The sequence below is a fragment of the Chiloscyllium plagiosum genome, chromosome 9 (genome assembly GCF_004010195.1).
Source record: "Chiloscyllium plagiosum isolate BGI_BamShark_2017 chromosome 9, ASM401019v2, whole genome shotgun sequence".
Classification (NCBI taxonomy): domain Eukaryota; kingdom Metazoa; phylum Chordata; class Chondrichthyes; order Orectolobiformes; family Hemiscylliidae; genus Chiloscyllium; species Chiloscyllium plagiosum.
In genome coordinates this window covers 33,808,972-33,827,483 of record NC_057718.1, presented here as the reverse complement: position 1 = coordinate 33,827,483, position 18,512 = coordinate 33,808,972, and the positions used below count along the sequence as shown (strand labels likewise).

Sequence of the window (18,512 nt, the reverse complement as noted above, 5' to 3'; positions counted from 1 at the left end):
GAGATAAAGATACTGCATCAGCACAGACCATCAGCTTTTACAAAACATTCATCTACAACACCATGGCTTTCAAATCTTAAGGTAAAAATTAAAATTTCAAATAATAACTATAATATATTCATTGCAAGATACAATTGTCTGCTAGTGAGTTTATAGAAGTAAAATTAAGAACTATTTTGTTCTTCTAAATTGTACCTTCATTAGAAACACAAGCTGAGTCACTACCAGTCACATTTCAGGTATTTCTTTGGCCATTTTTCCACAAACGAAAGGCATTTTAAAAAATCTACGTTCTAAAAACACAGTGTATTACTGAAAAATAAAAAAAAGGAAAGGGACAGAAGGTATTAAAATGCTAATGAGCTGATCTTAATATTCTTACTTCATAGACATCAAATAATAAGAAATGCTTGACTTGTCACTACACTTGATAAATGCCTAACATTTATTATGTTGGAGGTTTTTTATTCTCTTCCGCACCACGAACAATCAGGAACAAAGCAACTTTGAGATACTTAAAGATTGGAAATGCTCCAGAAAAGGCAATATTTTACTGCTGTTAACCGTAAGTCCCTCTAACTATTATATTCAGATATATTTATCCTCCCATTAGAGAGCCTTATTTCTACTCTACAGAAAAGTTGATTGGAGTAGACTGTTTGCAGATAAAGGGATGACTGGCAAGTAGGAAGCCTTCAAAAGTGAGATAACAAGAGTTCAGAGAAGTATGTTCCTGTTACAGTGAAGGGTAAGACTTGCAAGAACAGGGAACAATGCATGAAGAGAGATATTGAGATTCTGGTCAAGAATAAGGAAGAGGCATGTCAGGTATAGACAACTGGGATCAAGTGAATCTCTGACGAGTATAAGGACGGTGGGAGCACTGTTAATAGGGCAATCAGGAGGGCAGAACGGGGATATCAGATAGCCTGTAAAGGGAAGGATAATCCAAAGAGATTCTACAAGTATATTAAGGGCAAAAGAGGAACTAGGGAGAAAAAGGGCTCCTTAAAGATCAAAAAGAAGATGGAAGAGATACGAAATTAATAGAAAGACAAAGAAAGATAAAGAACTTGGGGAAATATTGACTTCTTGAAAACCATCTACATTACAGAAATCCAAAGATGTGCAGGTCAGGTGAATTGGTCATGCTAAATTGCCCATAGTGTTAGGTGCATTAGTCTGGGTAAATACAGGATAGGGGAATGGGTCTGGGTGGGTTACTCTTCGGAGGGTCAGTGTGGACTTGTTGGGCCGAATGACCTGTTTCCACACTGTAGGGAATCTAAATCTAAATAGGAGGTGCCGAAGGTCTTAAAAAGCATAAAGGTAGATAAATCTCTGGGACATATCCCAATGTATTCCAGGACACTGTGGGAAGTTTGGGAAGAAACTGCAAGGCCCCGAGCAGAGATATTTGTACAGTCTACAGTCACGGGTGAGACGCCAGAAGACTGGAGGGTGGCTAATATTGTGCCTTTATTTAAGAAAGGCTGCAAGAGGAAGTCTGAGAACTGTAGACCAATGAGTCAGAGTCGTTCAGCACAGAATCAGTCCAACTCGACTATGCTGACTAAGATTTCTGAAATCGATCTCGTCCCATTTACCTGCATTTGGCCCATATCCCTCTGAACCTTGCCAATCCATGTACCTGTCCAAATGTCTTTTAAATATTTTGTTTGTACCTGCATCTACTACTTCCTCTTGCAGTCTGGCATCAAAGGTGGGGAAGTTGTTGGAAGGGATTCTGAGAGATAGGCTTTACATGCATTTGGAGAGCCAAGGACTGATTACAGAAAGCCAGCATGGTTTTATGAGTGGAAATTCGTGTATCTCAAAATTTATATGAATCTTCTGAGGTTGATCCCAAAAGACAAATGACAGCAGAGCAGTGGACTTTGTCTATATGGACCAGGGCAAGGGCTTTGACAAAGTTCCACGTGGTAGACAAATTAGTAAAGTTAGATCATATGGGATTCAGGGAGAGCTTTCTAATTGGATACAAAATTGGCTTGACAGTAGAAGACAGAGGGTGGTGGTGGAGGTTGCTTTGCGGACCGGAGGCCCGTGACCAGTGGTGTTCCGCAGGGATTGGTGCTGGGTCCACTGTTGTTTGTATTGTATTGTTCTTTAACATAATGAAATACTCCAAGGTGCTTCACAGGAGTTATAAAACAAGTTATAAAGCATAATATGACACTAGTTACACAATAAGATGTTAAGCAAAACGATTAAGAGCTTGGTCAAAGAAACTTGTTTTGAGGAGTATCTTAAACATATACTGGTTGCCCTGCTAAGTATTTTCAGCCTGTCTTGCTCACTATATATCAACTACCTGTATTTGTAAAGCATCTTTAAATATGAAATATCCTGCTCTACAGGATGAAATAAACTTCAACAGGGCCATATAAGGTCAAAGAGTTAGGTTTTACAGGGATGTCTTAAAAGAACAAAAGTATGTTCGAAAGATTTAGGAACAAATTCCAGAGTTTAGGACCAAGGTAACTGAAGATGCACTTACCAATTGGCTAGAATGAGGGGAACATATTCCTTGGAGTATTATGGGATTGGAGAAGACTAAAGAGACTGAGAGTAGGGAAAAATTTGAAAACTAGTACGAGAACATTCAAAAAGGTGCTGCTTAACCAGGAGCAAAGTCACGGCAGCCAGTACAGGGATCGAGGGTGGTAACAGCTGTGACGAAGGACATTAGCAACAGTTTTGATAGACCTCAAGTTTACTGAGATCAGATAATGTGAGTTAGGAGTTCACTGCACTAATCAAGTTAAAAAAAAGCAATTAAAAAAAGGCTTTCAGCAGAAGATGAGCTGAGGCAGTGGCAAAGTCTGACAATGTTATGGCGATGGAAAGTGGCTACCAAAGTTACACCCAAAATGTTCAACTTCTCCACCTCCTGATGCTGCCTGGTCTGCTGTGTTCTTCCAGCCTCCTACCTGTCCAGTTTAGACAGGAGTGAAGGCAGCAGCTAGATACAAGATGGCAGCACAGGAGGACGTTACTATCGGAGCTCCTCTGTACTTTTTATTTCTTTTTCTTCTCTCTCCTCAGCACCAAAGACAAATAATGGTGCAGTGACAGGAGCTGGCAGCATGTACCTGGAGAAACGAGCTCTGGAACAGCATGTGGACTGTGAGCCTGGAACACTAAGAGCAGCGAGCCCAGAGCAGCACATGAGCTGCAAACCGCAGAGTAGCATTTGTGGAATGCAGCCTTTTAATGTTGTCCTATTTTTAAACTTTTTTTTAAACTCTAAATAATGCAAGTACTTTTATTCTTCTGCTGTACCCAAGAATTGTACCTCTGTACCTTTACCTAAGACATCACCATAAGGCGGCAGACATTGTAAAATCTTTTCAGTGTACTCCCATAATGGAGTACACATGACAATATAACTATATTGTACTGTATAAGACAGCTTGGAAAGGAAACTGCAGACAATGACTTCAGTCTTCTCAATATTTGATTAGACAAACTTTCTGTTCATCCAGTCCAGGAAGTCAGGTAAGTTACACAGCAGAAGGACCTAGAGATACTGTGATGAGGAAGAGCGGAATGTAGTAGACAAACACATGGAAACTGGGAGAAAGTGAGGACTGCAGATGCTGGAGATCAGATTCGAAACGTGTGGCACTGAAAAAGCACAGCAGGTCAGGCAGCATCAGAGGAACAGGAGTGTCATGGAAACACACGGATACACATGGAAACTGACTGTTTTTGGCAAAGATCATTAATGGACAGCACAGAGATAAGAATTAAGAGGGGTTCAAGGATCGATCCCTGTGCACAGCACAGAAAATTATGCCACAGTGGGAAAAGACATTGGACTCTGCAAATGACTAGACAGATAATTAAAAATAGGACCAAATAGGTGCAGTGCCATGAACTAGATGGCACGAGAGTGATGTTGTAGGAAAACTGTCTAGTCAACTGTGTCAAAGGCTGCAAACAGATTGAAGAGAATTAGCATATATTTGGCACAGTTACATAGGACTATTTTTAAGTGACATTTTGGTTCTGCAGCTGGGTAATCTGATTGCAAGGATTCTAAAATGAAGTACTGGGACAGATGGGTGTGCAAGGTTGATAAAATGTTCCAGGACATGGGAAACAAAATGTTCCAGATCTATTAATGAATTTTCATCCATTGTTTCAAATTTTCTAATTAATTTCCTTCCCTCTTGAAAGCAGACATCCATTAGTACAGCATGGTTGGATCCCTGGGTACTTGTAAGATCCCTACTTCTAGTTGAGTAGATTTTATTCATAAATTAACATAGACAAAGAACCTTCATAATTTATTTGATCTCGGAAACCACAGTTAAGGCTGGCACTGCCTCCACCATCAATGTGAAGCAAAAGCACTTACAATTGTATTCTCTCTAAACCAATCTCTGCTATCGATTATAGTTACTGAGAGCCCTGCTAAAGGTGACTTTGCACACATCAGAAACTGTACATGCTATCTATCCAGTATTAATGCTTATTTTAGTAAGCTTGCTGAACTACTGTTGGGAAACTCACATAGTAATCTCCAATGGTCCCGCCGCGTGGGCGGCACGGTGGCACAGTGGTTAGCACTGCTGCCTTACAGCGCCAGAGACCCCGGTTCAATTCCCGCCTCAGGCGACTGACTGTGTGGAGTTTGCACGTTCTCCCCATGTCTGCGTGGGTTTCCTCCGGGTGCTCCGGTTTCCTCCTACAGTCCAAAGATGTGCAGGTCAGGTGAATTAGCCATGCTAAACTGCCCGCAGTGTTAGGTAAGGGGTAAATGTAGGGGTATGGGTGGGTTGCACTTCGGCGGGGCGGTGTGGACTTGTGGGGCCAAAGGGCCTGTTTCCACACTGTACGTAATCTAATCTAATCTAATTACAGATACCAGTCTTCAGCCAATTCGATTCATACGACATGATATCAAGAAACAGTTGGAGACACTGAGTCCTGCAAAGGCTACAGGCCCTGATAACATTCCAGCACTAGTACTGAAGACTTGTGCACCAGAATTTGCCACTTCCCTAGCCAAGCTGCTCCGATTCAGTTACAACATTGGCATCTACTCAACAATGTGTAAAATTGTCTAGGTACACATAAAAAGCAGGATAAATCCAACCGAGTCAATTATCACTCCATCAGTCTACATTCAATCAGTACAGTGATGGAAGGTGTCATCAACAGTGCTATCAAGTGGCAATTGCTCAGTGTCGCCTACTTTGGGTTTCGCCAGGGCCACTCACTTCCTGACCTCATTCCAGCCTTAGTTCAAACATGGTCAAAAAAGCTGAATTCCAGCAGTGAGGTGAGGTGAGGTGAGGTGAGCTGACAGCCCTTGCCATTTTGGCTGCAATCAACCAAGTGTGCATCCAGAAACCCCAGCTATGGGTAAAATCTGCAAAGTTGAAAAGTCTCAATAGTCGTAAATATAATATTAAGTCATGTTATAGTTTAATTTGACAGCTGTTATTTGAAACTCAAAAATAGAATGTACGATGAAACCCAACACATTCTTATACTGAATGCAGTTTTTCAAAAAAAAAACCTGTTTAAAAAGAATAATTTTGTGCTATGTAACAAATTCAAGAGGTTCCAGCCAATAAACTAGTGCAAAATGCTTAGGCCTTGAAGAGGTGTGATATGGAAGCAGATGCACTGAAATCTCATTATCTAAATCAATATGCAAATCTAAAACTATCCTGTCACAAAGACCCTACAGTACAATTACATGTTTCAATTGGAGGTTTTTGACTATTAAGTTGAGCTGTTGCAACTATAAATGATCATCATATTTGAAATGGTCAGACAGCATGAAGAGAATACCAAAGCAAAATCTGCTATTCTCTTCTATACTCTCAGGTATAAATTCTGTTCTTCTTTAAAGATGTAAAATTTTGCTGGACTCATGAAACGGCTGAAGCTGATCACAATCTTATTTTCATAAGCTCCGGAAACTCTTGCATCATATCGGCATTTTGGCTAAAGCTCACCCAAAAGGATTGGAGATGTGCCTTCAGCCAGCTCTGGACAAGGGAAACCATCAAGACACGAAGTTAAAATAAGCATGACATCTTTTATAGTTACCTCTTCACCAAGCAATGGAAACACTGATGGGCAAGGTGAAGTTATACTATTCACTTAATGATCAGAAGTGGGCCATGATTACCTGAAGTACTAGTTATTGTCACCTTACTGAAATGTCTGTTTACATTTTTGGGATTCCCAGTCAGATGCTGTTCGAACTATGGAGCACGAGCAACATTCCAAGTTGAGTTGGCAAACTACCTCAGACTCTTCCTCTTTGTTTCCAAGTTATTGGCAGGAGAGAAACCCACGTGCTTACACAAAGGAAAATTACTGGACCCAGTTCATCATGAAAGCTACTATTGGACACTGACCTCCAAAAGTTCTAACTCACGTGAATTGATTTTTCAATACATCTGGATTTACCAAAGGTTGTAATCTATAAATTGCTCCTCTCCTGCATTGCCATCCTTAATTTCCAGAGTGTATATAGGGAATAGCAAATCAATTTCCTCATGAGCTGAATGTTTTGATAGATCTTTTCTTTTATTTCATCTGAAAGGATTATGCTATCAGTCTGATGACACTACGTGGAAGAACTGTAAACTGTGAGGACAGTGCGGAACTCCAAAAGGACATTAAGAAGTTGATGGAGGGAGCAGATGGGTGGCAGATCAGTTTCAATACAGAGGTGTAAGGTAATGCTCTATGGTCAGAAGGAACATTAAAAGACAACATAAAACAGTGTATACTTCGAAAGAGGGTGTTGGAGCAGAGGGACCTGGTTGTGTATGTGCACCAATCATTGAATGTGGCAGGACAAGTGGACAGAGCAGTTAATATACCATACAGTACTCTCGGTTTTATTAGTAGCAGTTTGGAGCTGGGAGGTGATGTTGAACTTGTACATGTCATTTGTTAGACTCAGCTCAAATACTGTGTACAGTTAAGAATGATTTTGAGACAGTGTAGAGAAATTTACATGAATGATTCCAGGAATGCAAAACTTCAGTTATGAGGATAAATTGAAGAAGTTAGGACAGTTCTCCTTGGAGAGAAGGCAACTGAGAAATGATTTGAGAGGCATTGTCAAGATCATGTGCTGGCTGGCTTAAATAGATAGGGAGAAGCCATTCTCGCTTGTAACAGTAAAAAAAAACAAGCGAGCACAGATTCAAGGTGACGTGAGAAAAAAAAAATCACATATCAAGAATTTAGGATATGAAACATACTACCTGTCAGTATGGTGGAGGCAGGTTCAATTGATGCATTCAAGAGGTCACTGGATGATTATTTGGAAAGAACGAGTGTATAGGAAAATGGAGAAAAAGCAGGAGATTAGCAATAGGTAATAGAACCGGTGCAGGCACAATAGCAATTCTGTGATTCTGAAATTAGAATCGGAAAACCAAGGTTTTGGTAACCACCCTTCCACTAACCTCGCTAAGGAATGATGGTGGCGGTGTAAAAAGGTAAAGATGTAAATCAAACATTACCTCGCTATCTCAAGCTGAAGAGGGGAAAATCAATCACAATTTAAATTCACCATCATTCCCCCTTTGTCTGTGACATTAGAAAATAAACAGCTTTTACACAAGACTTTTCATATCCCTGGAACATACAAGGCTGATGTCAGCCATGATTATTCTTTTTTCATGCTAGTTAGCCCAAATTTTATGGTAGTTTCATTGGTGTCACTATTAACCTTCAGGGATAAACTTGCGAATGCTGACAGCAACATTTGGAGTTTACAAATATATTACTAAAGGTGCAAATGTTTTCTATCAATGATTCTACACTTCTGCAAAGGATACGCTGAAGTGTCCTCGGACTGGAAACAATTAGAAATCACTAAACTGATGGGAATTTGCCTTTTCACATCATTAGTCTCATTGTAAAAGTCCTTGAAAAAGTCACATCTTAAAATTCAGAATTAATAGTGAAAACCTTACGGCTCAAATAAATAATTTTATATTTATGGAATCGCAGTTTTTTCAATGTTAAGACTTCCACATAATCTTTTGCAGATTTTAGAATGCAATATACGGTATTTCAGTTTTGAACCTAAGCCCACATGTATGCCTGACTCCTTATTCCAATTTGTAATTTTACTTATCAATCTTAAGATAATTTCATTGTTTCAGTTTTAATTTGTTTCACTGAAGAGATTTCATTCACAATTTTGCACCTGTCACAAACAGAAAAAAGATACGTGTTGCATTTACTCCCATGATGAGAAAGTTTGGATGCGAGATTAGAGTTTTCTAATCAGCAAGTTCTAAAATAGAGATCAATTATTACAATCAACCTGGATTTTTAAGAAATCACATCTCACTCATGTCTCACACATACAAAAAGATTCAGTACATACGAAAATAATATACTGGAATAGTTTAATAATATCTCAGTTTTACATTTTTTTTAGATAATGTTGATGTTCTAAAGTTGAAATAAAGGTCTGGTAAACTGAAAGATTCTCAGTGAGCCATGAAGTTTTGGGCTGGGGAGGGAAGATCCTTCTCTCTATTAGGATCTTCCACTTTCAAGAGATTGGAGTTTAACAACCTGGCTATTTGGATGATTTACAGATAATGTGATGGCTTTCTGGAGTACCCTCATCCACAAAATTGCTCGTTGCTGATTTAAAAGCAGAAGACAAAATGGTTGCATCATGCAAACTTCACAAGTTCGAAGGCCTCTTTCCAAACAAAGGAGTGTGTGTATATTGATTTTAATCATGTGTTGTTACATAATATGGTGAGATCAACCCTGTCAAATTTGGATTGGCGGAAGCCCATCTTGTGCTTGAGTTGGGGGAGGGGTGTCATGTGAAAGCCAGCTAACCTTTTCTATGTTTTAACATCAACCCCCTGTACAGATCAGCACAAACACCACTTTTTTCTTCCATTCAAGACAGGATAAGCTCCCAATTTAATTTACTACATACATGCTGAAACTACAAAGACACTACAGAGTTGTAGCAAGAGAATTCCAAAAGTTAGAGACTTGCTAACTGAAGGCATTCACCATTGATGGTGAAGCAAATATAACTGAAAACACACAGGAGGCATGTTGTGCAGTTGGAGGTGTTTAACTAGATAGGGCCTTGGAGGAATTTGGAATTTGAAAATAACTGAGTTTTCAATCATGATGTTGCTTCACCAGGAACGAATGCAGATTTAGCAAGCACAAGAACGATAGGGGAATGGTACTCATTGGAAGACCGCACTGTGGAGGGTAGAACGTGGCAATCTACAGCAGGACTGTGCTGGAATAGTTGAATCCAGAGTTAACAAAGATGTGTGAGAGGGTTTGAGTGCAGCTAAGCTGAGATAGAGGTGAAGTTAAATGATGACAAGAAGGTGAAACAAGGACAAGCTGAGGGGGTGGTGCAAATAAGATAGTGAACTCATCTTGAATCAAATGATATCAAGGTTGCAAATGGATTTCACACAGAGGGTGGTGTGTGTATGGAATGAGCTGCCAGAGGAAGTGGTGGAAGCTGGTACAATTAAAACATTTAAAAGGTAATTGGATGGGTATATGAATAGGAAGGGTTTAAAGGGATATGAGCCAAGTGCTGGCAAATGGGATTCAATTAATTTAGGATCTCTCATTGGCATGGACAAGTTGGACCGAAGAATCTGTTTTCATGCTGTACAATTCTATGACTCTTATGAGAAGTTCTGGCTATGATTAGTTAGATAAAACCTAGCCCTGAGTCAGCTTAACAAGTTTAACTTATGAAGAATCTCCTCTCTTTGGATACATTTCTCCAAGACCAAATGAATTACTTTGTAAAAGGAAGATATTTAACCAGGCTTTGTTGAGAAGAGTGAGTTTACTGGTGACCAAGTGCCAGGATGCGGCAGGCTCACTGTGCTTAATTGATGCAAAATTTCAGCTCAGGCTTGGAGGGCCAAAGGGCCTGTTCCTGGGCTGTAAATTTTCTTTGTTGCACCATAAATACAGATAGAAAAAAAAAATCCAGTCCCAAAAAAAGGTTAAAGATATATGGATCAGTCTCTATGGGCCGTTTGTGCATAGCAGGTAATGGAACATTGATAGTTGAACAATCAATTTCAGAATTCTTGGCTTTACAGGTTAATCAAAATACTTTTGTCTGGTTTCCTGGTTTCTAGCATTAAGAGCAAGAGGGTGCAATGCAGAAGTGACCAGTGGATTATTTTTCTACTGTGACCTTCACAACATACTAGCACTCAGGATACGGTACGTGTGTAGCTCAACTCACTGGCGCACCTTCTTCTACAAGCATATACAAACCAGGGTTGAATTGCTTTCTAACCCCTGATCTTGCGTGTTTTTGAGAGTGGAAGCTACAAAACATGTCTGTGGACCAGGTCTTTTGTCCCATCATAATCACAGCTGAGCTAACTTGCAAGTGATTACAATTCAGTTTGCAGTACATTTCTCCCTTTAAGCTCCTCCCTTTGAAGCTCCCTTGCAACCTTTACAAGTGTGACATTTCAGGGTAGGGGAATGTGTCTGGGTAGGTTCTCTTGGAGAGTCTGTGTGGACTTGTTGGGCGATTGGGCCTGTTTCCATACTGTAGGGAACCTAATCTTTCACCATGACAGAAAACCCAGATTGGGCTTCCACAGAACAAGATTCTTCTTTTGGGGGGGAATGAAATCTTTATTTGCAATAAATTTTCCAAGTACAATTAGGTTTCTGCTCTCTCTGGCAGGCTACTTGACTGGGACTCATTTGGCCCCAGTACAGCACTCTCCTTTCCCACAGTGTCTCTCACTCTTGCTAATCCCTACTGTCCACACCTGGCCTACTCTTATTTTCGTCTGACAGCAGCAGCTCTGGTAGCAAAGGCAACTATAACTAAGACACCTTACATGATGTATGGGGGAAAGCAGCCACAGGTTGGCCTGGCCGTGCTACTCCCAGTTGGGGGTGGGGTAAGCTCAGTTGGGTGGACAGCTGGTTTGTAATGCAGAGTGATGTCAACAGCATGAGCTTAATTTCCACATTGGTTGAGGTTACAATGAAGGACTCTCTCAACCTCTCCCCTTGCATGAGACATGGTGATCCTCAAGTTAAATTACTACCAGTCATCTCTTTCTAAAGAGAGCACAGCCCTAAGGTCTAGTGACAATATGACAATATTTTACTCCCAGTCAGATTGGTGGAAAACTCAACAAACAGGAACGTAGTGCCAGCTTGCTCAGGCCAGATGGAGAACAGGAAAAAAATTCAAATGGCAAAATGTTCTTTTCAAAACATTAGAATTCTGCCAAACAGCAGAGATTTTCTAACCTTGCGAAATTTTAGTTGAGAGTGGGGTCGGGAACAAAGAGGGAAATCCAAGAACCAAGAGTCTCCCCATCAGGTATAATCTGTGATTAGAGTACAAGGTGCACTCAAAACTGTCCTGGCTTGGCAAAGTGAAATTTTCTGCTCTAGATTTTAGACAAACTTATTTGCATATCACCCAACCAAAAATCTGCAATGATCCAACGCAACTGAACAGTGTTTTTGAAATAACGTTTATAAAAGAATTGGATTAAATAATAAAGCTATATTAGAAGTGGTATGCTGATGCAGGTTTATTAAAATGACTGAAAACAGACCTCAGAATTTTTTTAAAATCAGAGGTTCTGCTTTACCACCTGTGAAAATCTAATTTAGTATTCACTGAAAATTATTCTGCAAAGTACTCTGATTTGTGTACAGAATAAATTTATTAGTAAATTAAAATTAAAAACTATATTTATCTCCCAAAAAATGTCACAGATTATCTGATGATAGTCACATTGAAGTTTGTGTAGGTTTGGACACAAATACTGTAATCTGTCATGTTTCCTGCATTACAACAGTGAATACATTTCAAAAGTATTGCATTGGCTGTGATGCAGTTTTAGATATCTGGTAGTTGTGAAAAGCACTATATAAATATAAATCTCACTCTTTTTTTGAAAAGATTGCTGTTATAGTATTGTAGGAGCCGCAACAAAAGTCTGCCAAATGACACAATAAGTGGAAATTTGGCATGGTGATTAATTCAACCTCAGCATGGCCAGTTTTGTAGCCGTGATAAACTGATGCAAAAGGTTACATAAAGTCAATTTGCCATGTAACAAATATGCTTTACATTGATACTATTAGGAGACCTTAAGTTTTGAAGATTTGCGTAAAAAAATTATTTCAGTTACCTGAATTTATCTCGAGTGTTTTCTTTAAGGCAGGATATTGAAAGGTCACTTGGGCATTAGAATATTTTTTATACTGAACTTCTCAGAAATGACATCATAGGTAATAACTGCATGCTTTGCTGTGGACCCTTCAACAGGAATAGGCTTTGGAAAGATTCTTATTTTATCTGGTTCACGTGGAGGATAAGCCATGTTGGAGGAAGGCTAGCTCAGCTGATCCTTTCCATTTTTGAAAAAGATAGTCTCTGCATCTAAAATCTATTTGTTCTTTTGAAAGACTGATTCAAAGAACATCCACGATTGTACTTCCTGAGCTGTATCTATCTGTAAGACCTGAGAGACAATTATGTATGTTTGCTGACTTGACCACACATGCCAAAACATCAGAGCAACAGACTCCAGAAAATTCTACATTTTATCTTTTTGCCTTCCAAAATAAGCTATTGGCCAAAGTGTGGCTGTCAATCTCTGCAGAGGACAATCTGCTTTTATTTTTCTCTTCCTGAAGAATCTGTGTATTTGGGGATTGTAACAGCAATAAGCATTTGCACTTCTATAGTACTCTCCATGTATTTTAACTAAATAGTCACTCTTTATTGAATAAGTTTTATTTTGCTAATTAATCAGAAATGGTGCTTATTAAGAAGTCTGGTTAATATCGAGAACTCTTTTTATTCAAAATCTGACATAAAAACATTTAATTGGTTACTCTGGTAAAGTGTTTATTTTTAATATTGTGGCTTGTGAAGCAGTGGCAGAAAAGCAACAGTACACTGCTCCAAAATTACATCTGGGTTGTCACACCTGGACGTATCAGTGTGAAATTAAACAATACATTCCATTGTCCAAATATACTCAATAAACACGTCAATCAGTAAAATGCTGTGGGATTTTCCATAATCCTCCAACAGCTGTATTGTAACAGTACTTTCCTAGTAGATTAAACATTAAAATATATGAAGGACAAGGAATTGCAATATTTAGCCACTAATTAGGATTGCCCTCATAATTACCTTTATTTAACTGTAACACCATTACATCCGATTTTGCCTTCTCTCTTTCAAACTGCAGACTGAACTCTACCATATTATGATCGCTGCTTCCTAAGTGTTCCCTTACTTTCAGATGTTTTATAAAGTCTGGTTCATTACATAGCACTAGGTCCAGAATAGCCTGCTCCCTTGTGGGCTCCATGACAAGCAGTTCCAAAAAGCCACCCTGTAAGCATTCCATGAATTCCCTTTCTTTGGATCCACTGGCAACATTATTTACACAGTCCACCTGCATATTGAAGTCTCCCATGATCACCATGACCTTGCCTTTCTGACATGTCTTCTCTATTTCCCGGTACATGTTGCGCTCCTGGTCCTGACCACTGTTTAGGAGGTCTGTACATAACTCCCATTATGGTTGTTTTGCCTTTGTGGTTCCTCAATTCCACCCACACAGACTCCACATCATCCAACGCTATGTCATTCAGTGCCATAGATTTAATTTTGTTCTTAACTAACAAGGCAACCCCGCTCCCCCTGCCCACCTCCCTGTCTTTTCGATAAGTTGAAAACTCTTGGATGTTTAACTGCCAGTCCTGACCCCCCTGCAACCACGTCTCTGTGATGCCTACCACATCATAATCATTCATGATGATCTGTGCCATTTGTTCATCTGCTTTGTTACGAATGCTACGAGCATTCAGGTAAAGTGCCTTAATGCTAACTTTCTTATCATTAGAGATATTGGAAGTCATAAGATGTCCTAAGTTATCCTTCCTTTTTGCTGCATTCCCAGTCTGCCTCAAGTTTAAATCCGCCTGCACACATGCTATCCTGCTGCTTATTTTTCCATTTAACTCCATACTCCCTGTCGCTTTCACTTTCCCTTCCCCCCAACTCAGAAGTTTAAAGTCCTACTGACCACCCTATTTATCCTCTTCGCTAGAACAATGGTACCTGATGGGTTCAGGTGGAGACCGTCTGATTAATTCCTACAGAACCTAACTGCAGCTGTTTCATTATGAAGTACACAGTCTTTTTCCCCACTTTTCAGGATTGCAAGTACAACTTTGAATGAGAATTTACTGACAGATTAAAATACCACGCAGCTGCAAGAATTACTTCAGTCATACCTCATCTTACACTTATCTCAGTAAAACTCAACTTTATATTATTAAATGTAGCAGTTTGGTTAGGAGACTGAATAAAGCCACATGATGTCATTAGTTATTCATTGCAGCACCTTTACCACCAGTTAGAGGCACTCCAGTGTGATTTGCAGAATTCAATTTTGATGATGAAATAACTCCAGTTCTCAATAAGTAACCCTTTATTTACTCATGAACAATCCTGGACTTTAGCACTGCCTCAGAATCAGCTCAGAGTGTCAGTATCTCTGTCACTCCCCATTTTATCTGTCAGCCATAGCTCCCTGATTGGACCAGGTTAACAGTGATGATGTTGAGCAGGCTGACGAGGTTACAATCACTTCTTACCTCCCCTTTGGAGTCCAAAGACACAGACTGGTCCTTTTTCTTGGAGAATCTCCTGGTGCATTTGAGCACTGGGTCAGGTAATGCACAATAGTTCACGTCTTGCGCCAGGAGCACCTCAGAAGAATTTCATTCTCTTCTACTGGTGGCAAAGGGTTGAGGCAGTTACATCCTGATTCCGAAGACTCATCAATGCTCAAGGGAGAGGGTGAACCCATGAGTTCCTTTCGAATTGTTCCGAGTGGTCAAGCAAGTTTTACTCCCACATCATTTACAAATTTGTGAGTTGTTCAGAACCATGGCACTTATTCAAACTTTATACATCATTGGTTCTGACCTCGCAACAACCACACCTCTTACCCATGCGGGGCCATTTCCACGATTCTTACACCAAGCTTTGTTTGAAGCTGTTTTTTGTCCTTGTCCTTGTTGGTAGTCTGGGCACTGCCCCACCAGACAAACTCTCACCAACATCCAAGATCCCTGGATGTCCCTGGTGGAGTTCAGCCAGTATTTCACAGCATCCTTTGCTCAGGACAATTACCCTTGCTTCCCATAACAATATGCCATCCTCTACCACAAGCTGGTCTCTCAGGGTCCTATAAGGTTTCAATTTGAGTTGTGATGTCTCTTTGGTTTTCCCTATCACGACCAGGACTGGATCTTTCTACAACCAAAGTCTGACATTATCAGCTGTGACTGGGAGCATATCCAAAAATTTAAATATCTTTACCGACTCTTCCACTGGAAGTTCCACTGATAGCGTATCTGCTAATGGGAGGTGGCTCAATGCATCCGCAATCATTACTCACGAGTGTCATAATTGTAATTTTAAGCACTTAGTATTACAGCCCACCACTGAATGCGGCGCAAAGCTACTGTCAGCACTGACTTGTCCTCTTTAAGCAGTCTAAAAAGGTATTGGCGGAACATCCTGACTCCAAATTTGACTGCCAATTCTTCTTTTGCTGTCTGAACGTATTCATGTTCTGCATTATCCAAAGTCCTAGTTGCACACAATGTTGGGCATTTCTCTCCCTTAGGTCATCTATGAGCTAATAACACCTCGATGCCATATGGGGAGGCTTCACATGTCAATACCATTTCTTAAGATCATAATTTGTCAACATCTTACACAATGATAGCCGATTCTTTACTTTACTGAAAGCTCGGGCTTGTCTTTGTGACCATTTCCAAGGCTGACCCTTTCTTTAGGAGTTGTTACAAAGGTGTGAGGATGGAGGCCAGGTTACATGAACTTCCAATAATAATTTATCAGCCCAAGAAATTTCCTAAGCTCCCACAATCCAAAGATTTGCAGGTCAGGTGAATTGGTGATGCTAAATTAACCATAGTGTTAGGTGCATTGGTCAGTGGGAAATGGGTCTGAGTGGGTTACTCTTCAGAGGGTCGGTGTGAACTAATAGGGCCGAAGGGCCAATCTGTTAATATCTGTCAGCCAGGGCTTCCTGATTGGACAAGTTTCACAGCCCCAGTCAGGGAACTCTTATTCTATGAGGTCGAACTGGCTAAACTCATTAGAATCATGACAGATGAGACGACAATAATTTGTGAGTGTTGCAAGGAATGTTCTTGGTGTCAGAAAAACAAACATTGTCATTCACAGGCAAGAACTCTGACTTACTTACATTCATTTTATAGAAATTTTAAATAGTGACAGCACAAAAACAGACAGTCAACCCATTAAGCCCATGTCTGCTCTCTGCAAAAGTAATTCAGCTAGTACCACTCCCCTTGTACCCGGAAATATTTTCCCTTCAGGAGTAGTTAGCTATTTTCTGCCGAAAACCAAGATAGAATTTACTTCTATTACCCTTTACGTGGTGCTATTCAGATTGTAACCTTTTTGAGGCTTGTGAGTACTCAAAATAACTCTACTTTTTCATTTAGATGAATATTGCCAGGATTATGGATCAGAATTCTGAATGTCTTACAGACATATTGAATTTTTGGATATGGTCATGCTTATTTTAAACAAAGGAAACAAGCCCAAGCCTGGCTGATAATATAACGAAGCATTATAGCTGACTGCTGAAAGACTGCTGTGTAAACCCCTCCTGTGGATTATATTCCACACTGGGGACATGAATCAAAAGACAGGCTTGTGTTTTGTATATTCCAGGAAGGGTAAAACAGAGGTTACACATCATTTGCAACCTTGGTCAGTGGATTGATGTGCTAATGGGGCTAACATGTTGTGTAGGTTACAGCTTGAGGACAGCCTTTAAATACCCCTGAATTACAGTTAAAAACTAAAAGACAAACTACTTTTTTTTTGTTATCAAAGCCCACTTATTCACTTAACCAACAAATGAAAGCCACTTTCAAACTCTATGATTTAATGTGGAGACTCTACCTGCAGCAGTATCCCATGGATGTGGTTCTGTCGTATGCGTGGATCTGTGGCAGCAGGTAAGCGTTCCATCAAAGACACTGCCATAGGAAGTATTTGATCCACTGCAACAAAAGGAACTAATGCACGAGCTGCCATTTCACGAGATCGATACACAGGTGAGTGACCACACCTGCAGAAAATAAATTATATAGATTTGACTGAGAAATATGGACACTTATCCTCGTCTTAACTTGAGTAGTAACAAATTACGAGTGTGTCTGGCATACTTGGGACAACTTGGGTACAAAATGCTGAAGACAAAATGCTGGTAAATGTGCCACAAGCCTTGACCACCATTAGATGTGTAGATTTTTTAAAATACTGATGTTTTTGAAATTTATTTCAATTTGCTTTCTGTAATTGAAGAAATCTGCCTACCTTGTGATAAATTTACATAATTTCTTCAATGTTGATTGATTGAATTTTCAGCAATGCAGAAGAGATTCTTAACAATGTAGATATATCATTATAAAGGTAAGCATATGGATTTGATTTTGTATTCACTAAGACTTTCCTTGTGCAACAACACTCCTAAGATTTCAAAAACAGGAAATAAACATATACATAACTCAGCTACTTCTGTTAAATGTTTTAATTTAGGAATTCAGAGAATTAAATGGTTTCTACCGATAAATTGTCCACTGAAACCTATATTAGATGATCCATATGGTACCAGTTTGGTAAACTCTGAAATCACATCTTACATATTTTTTAAGACCTGTGTACCATCACAATCCATTTCCTGATCTCATAATAGATACAAAGGAAGGTATCCACCATTCAGTGTTTTATTTGTTCCTATTTGTCTCCCATTATAAAATAGACTCCCTGATAATTTCCATTTTATTGATGTATAATGATTTACAACTATTACAACTATTTAAACTTTTCTACTCTAATGAGCTGTTCCAATCAACGCCACATGCAGTCTTCTCCAGTTCATCAATCTAATCAAATATGCACGATTAGGACATGGGATTTTTTTTGATTTAATATAATGGATAAAGGTGACATCAATACTTTAAAACTTTTTTCAAAAGTGTCTGCATAGTCTTTCAATGAAGAGGAATTACATATAAATATGACCTTTGAACTAGTTAATATTTTGTTCTCTTGATGATGCATCCTATTGTAGACTTGTTTTGAATTTTTTTAAAACTCTGTATACAGAAATCATTACTTTTTTGTTCCTTCCAGGAGTGAAAAGATGACTCATCATATTACCAGCAACTAAGTAGTTCTTTCCCTTTTACTACTTCCAGTCATCCCTTCTTCATAAAGTCAACTGGCTTTTAAGATCAAAGTATGGCATAATTGAGCTTTTTGATTTATTGACCTTCCCAGGATCTCTCTTTAACAATATCACAATTACTAAAATTTTATATAATGGTTA

At 39.3% G+C, this 18,512-nt stretch overlaps 1 protein-coding gene across 3 annotated transcripts in view; it reads right to left on the bottom strand.

The window, feature by feature from the left end:
* Nucleotides 1–18,512, bottom strand: part of LOC122552759 (thyroid adenoma-associated protein homolog) — a 381,744-nt gene that overhangs the window by 172,674 nt on the left and 190,558 nt on the right. For all 3 annotated transcript variants that reach the window (XM_043695687.1, XM_043695686.1, XM_043695688.1), the window contains one exon: nucleotides 17,081–17,249. In XM_043695687.1, coding sequence (XP_043551622.1) covers nucleotides 17,081–17,249 — 169 coding nt within the window. The remainder of the gene's footprint in view (nucleotides 1–17,080; nucleotides 17,250–18,512) is intronic.